This window comes from Arachis hypogaea, chromosome 4 (genome assembly GCF_003086295.3).
Source record: "Arachis hypogaea cultivar Tifrunner chromosome 4, arahy.Tifrunner.gnm2.J5K5, whole genome shotgun sequence".
In the NCBI taxonomy this organism is placed as follows: Eukaryota; Viridiplantae; Streptophyta; class Magnoliopsida; order Fabales; family Fabaceae; genus Arachis; species Arachis hypogaea.
Window position 1 is genome coordinate 11,286,229 of NC_092039.1, and position 5,059 is coordinate 11,291,287.

The window sequence follows — 5,059 nt, forward strand, 5'->3', positions numbered from 1 at the left end:
TTTTCCATGTTTTTTGTTTAAATCCAATAAAAATATCCATGAGCTACATATTCAATTTTCATTTATATTTCCGTGGCTCATCAAATACCAAAAGAAAATTTACTAGCCTAATCTTTCCGTTAGCTCCCCCAAATTGCCAACTAGCCGCTATAAAAAAATGGCTTTGCACAATGAGAGAAACAAATGCTTCTGCTAGCAATGACATTTTTTTGGTTCAAGGTATTATAGGTCAAAGGATCTCTCTACACTCCTCTTTTATTGAGTGTACTGCATGATCTTGTCAGTCAATCATGGCCATTAGAATTCTTTAATATAAATTTTTACGCCACCAATAAAGTGGTCTGATATATGTAAAAAATTTCCTAATATTTAACAATTATGAATAAAACCCCGCAGTCTCACGAAATTGCCTATTTTAACTTCATATTCATTATCATTTGCTATTATTTTTCATCGGTTTTACTAGGTAGACAATGATTTTTATTAACAATGTGAACAATGGGCTCTACAATTGGTCTAATAGAGTAAAAAAACACTCCATCCTTAAATTATCCCGTAAACCATAATATTAAGATAACCATCTGTATATATAGTGAATTGAACATTCAGCTATTGTTAATTGTACATGAATAAACCGAATTAAAAAGAATAACCATCCAATTAAGAATCAACATAACCATCTGCATACTTATTAAATTGAACATCTGACATAGAACCCCTGGTTGAACCTCTGAGCATTCTTTATGTTTGCGTTAGCGCTTTCATCCATTGGCTGGCCATCCAATCTCTCCTATTAGGATTGGCATGGGGTCGAAGCCATTCTTTTTAAGAGTTAAAACTAGTATGTCAAAGTTTGCATCAAACGCGTTAGTGTATGTTATTGACCCATCTACCATGCATACGGGGCAGAGCCATCAAAAAATGCAAACTCTTTTGGAAAGTTTGAGTCAACAACCATGCTTAGAAATGCATGTATGAAAATGTAGCGAAGGACAATTTGTACATGAACGGAGTCTGTTCGGATGTTGGCGTAGACGTAAGTAGCGTCGACTGCGGTTAGGCAGCAATGACTAGCATTCTGATCAGCGATGGTCTGGCAAGAGTGAGAAACAAGCGGCGGCTAGTTGCAGAATGCAGTTCACACATGCAGCACGTCCAGTAAAAAAGTAGAAGTGATCAATTGTGTAATTGCTCCACGTTCATAAAATCCTTTTTTGTTAATTTAAAATTTAATATTATTAGAAATTAATTAATTATCTAATTAAATATTTTAATTTTAATTTCTCTTTTTAACTTTATTGTTCATTGTTCACTCGTCTCTTTTTAACTTCTTTCGAAATCACACACTACTTGCCGTTTAATTAATTAATTATTTTTGCAGGTTGCAGCCTTTTTTGCCTTAGAGAAGCAACCTTCTATCCATTTTATATAGGAGATTAGTGTATAAACAGGTATAATACTAATTCAAAGTTTTATTTATTAAATATATAATAGTAATAAAAATGAAACCAGTTAAAATAAAAAAAGTTTCTAAATTAACTAAGAGATCTTGAATACTTCAAATATTAAAAAAAAAACATGTTTTTAATAGGTATAGTCATATAGATGGTAAAAATTTATATACAAATTAAACTTCAATCCCTGATATATACATTGGTGGTAGGTAAGCTTCGGTTACGGATTCAGTACAGTAACTATACTGTTAAATTAAGGAAAAGTATAGGGTACCAACATATTATCTGTCAACTTTTGCCAACTCTTATTTATATTTATGTTTTATGGAAGTGCGTTCGTAGATGTGTCTAATAATTAATATATTTTAAATACATATATAAAGAGACACATCCAGAAAATATATCTATAAAGACATTTCTATTAAATACAGTTATAAAAAAGACATTTTTATTAGACACATCTACGAACATACTTCCATGAAACATAATTATAAATAAGAGTTGGTAGAAGTTAGCAGATACGCTGTTGGTAACGTAGCGGAACCGTTAAATTAAAACAAGTATTATTGCATATAGTCTTTCCATGACGTTGCCCTTAATATTATACTAAATTCAATTTATTCTTGCGATAATATATATATATATATATATATATATATATATTGAGGAATATTTATGATTCCTCAGTTTTACAAGTTTATAAGTAGTGAATGGCACTATATTTTTTTTATGAAAAAATCTTTTTGGTAAAATGATGAGAGAGTGACTAGTAATAAAAATTCTAGTAGTATAAGATAATTAATATAGTCAATTGTATTATTGTTTGATTTGTTCAAGCAAGACTACTAATTAATTAAGACCAAACTCCTATAGGGTGGTAGACTCCATTGTCATCCACCAAACTCTTCACACACCCAGTCAAATACACCGTCTTTGAATATTGAAATTTATATAAAAATAATGAGATTTCTTAATTATTAATTAACATAATATAATTAAATACCACTAGTTAATAAGTAACACACTAACACGCAAACATTTTTAATTCGAAGAGATTTAATTTCAACATGACATGGATATAATGGTATAAGCACGTGAGCCCAGCTAGCTACCGCACATATTCGATCATATTCTACCAAACACAAAATATACATACATACATACATCACTATAAAAAAATATGCCACCAATCTGAGTCGCCATCCAAAAATACCATGAATTAAATAACACTAACACTACACATATATGTACCGTACCATGATACATACACCATCAATCAAAGTCAAAGTAAAGCAATAAAACAAACAAGAAGTCAGAGAACATCGTTTGAGCACGCTTTTTCTATGTATGTTCCATTTCGTCCATTCAATGCCACATATGCCCCTACTCTCATGCATATAAATATCCCCCTTCCCCCTGCCTAAGTCTTCACCAAAATCCCAAAGAACATAGCTAATAAGCTTTGCTATCCCAAACAACATAGCCAAGCTTTGCTATTCCATAAAACACAGCTAAGAAAAGATGGTGTCTGCGAGTGACATCCGCAAAGTTCAAAGAGCAGAAGGCCCTGCAACTGTATTAGCGATTGGCACAGCAAATCCACCAAACTGTGTTGATCAGAGCACATATGCAGATTACTATTTTAGAGTAACTAATAGCGAGCACATGACCGACCTCAAGAAAAAATTTCAGCGCATTTGTATGTAGTTTTATTAAATATTTTAGTTTTGTTTTATTTTAAATATTTATAAAAAAATTCGTCATTTTACATTTATATTAATTAATACGTAATAGTTAACATATTATACGATATATCATATTTACTGCTTAATATTAATAATAATAATAACTATTTAACGATAAAATTATTTTTATAATTATAAGTTTGGATAAACTATTAAAATAGCCTCCAAAGATTCAAATGACTAAAAATATAACTCAAAAATTTACAAATGTGACAAAAATATTAAAAATGGTGATAAACAATTTTTATATTTGACAAATAACTTGATGAATGTGAATTACATATTATTATTTCAGGTGAGAGAACACAGATCAAAAACAGATATATGTATTTAACGGAAGAAATACTAAAGGAGAATCCTAACATGTGCGCATACAAAGCACCGTCCTTGGATGCAAGAGAAGACATGATGATCAGGGAAGTACCAAGGGTTGGAAAAGAGGCTGCAACTAAGGCAATCAAGGAATGGGGTCAGCCAATGTCTAAAATCACACATTTGATCTTCTGCACCACCAGCGGCGTTGCATTGCCTGGCGTTGATTATGAACTCATCGTACTCTTAGGGCTTGACCCAAGCGTCAAGAGGTACATGATGTACCACCAAGGCTGCTTTGCTGGCGGCACTGTCCTTCGTTTGGCTAAGGACTTGGCTGAAAACAACAAGGATGCTCGTGTGCTTATTGTTTGTTCTGAAAATACTTCAATCACCTTTCGTGGTCCTAGTGAGACAGACATGGATAGTCTTGTAGGGCAAGCATTGTTTGCTGATGGAGCTGCTGCGATTATCATTGGTTCTGATCCTATTCCAGATGTTGAGAATCCTCTCTTTGAGATTGTTTCAACTGATCAACAACTTGTCCCTAACAGCCATGGAGCCATCGGTGGTCTCCTTCGTGAAGTTGGACTTACATTCTATCTTAACAAGAGTGTTCCGGATATTATTTCACAAAACATCAATGATGCACTCAATAAAGCTTTTGATCCACTAGGTATATCTGATTATAACTCAATATTTTGGATTGCACACCCTGGTGGACGTGCAATTTTGGACCAAGTTGAAGAGAAGGTGAACTTGAAACCAGAGAAGATGAAAGCCACCAGAGATGTGCTTAGTAATTATGGTAACATGTCCAGTGCGTGTGTGTTCTTCATTATGGATTTGATGAGAAAGAAGTCACTTGAATCAGGACTTAAAACCACTGGAGAAGGACTTGATTGGGGTGTACTTTTTGGGTTTGGTCCTGGTCTCACTATTGAAACTGTTGTTCTCCGCAGCGTGGCCATATAATGCAGTTTATTATATTTCTCTGCATATATGTGATTGGTGTTACCATCTAATAATATAGAAAGTGTTATTTTCTCTTGTTTAGTTAATTGTTTAAAGGCATTGTACAATTAAATGTATCCCCTGGCCTGGGATCGGCAAAAATCATCAGTTTATTATATATGTTTATTTGAGAATGCTAAAAAACGTTTATGTTTTTTGTTTGATATGTTAATAAAATATTATTAATTAAGTTTATTAGGAAAAGAGTTATTAGATAAATGTTGTTATACTTGGTAAATAAAAAAAGAGTTTATTGTGGAGGAATAGAAGGATTTTTGGTTGGTGTTCTTTTTTTGTAATTATCTAAATATTTGGATGAAAAAAAATAATAGAAGGATTTTTCTTTTTTAGAACAAGAAAGAAATTGTAAAAAACATTGTCAACAATTCACTTTGGAGCTACAAAGATAGTGGAGTGGAGTATATCAGTTTACAAACAACAGACCCTCAGTGCCATATGACTGCAATTAAATAAATCATCTTAATTTTCAAACAATTAAATCATATAAACTTTCAGTGCCATATCTGTTCACAG

General features: G+C 32.3%; 1 protein-coding gene across 1 annotated transcript; it reads left to right on the forward strand.

Moving 5' to 3' along the window:
- Positions 1 to 2,670: 2,670 nt before the first annotated feature.
- LOC112796266 (stilbene synthase 3-like) lies at positions 2,671 to 4,720 on the forward strand. The gene is made up of 2 exons (XM_025838641.3): positions 2,671 to 3,153; positions 3,495 to 4,720. Exons 1-2 carry the CDS (start codon positions 2,976 to 2,978, stop codon positions 4,484 to 4,486), a joined length of 1,170 nt encoding a protein of 389 aa, XP_025694426.1. The 5' UTR covers positions 2,671 to 2,975; the 3' UTR covers positions 4,487 to 4,720.
- The last annotated feature ends 339 nt before the right edge of the window (positions 4,721 to 5,059 follow it).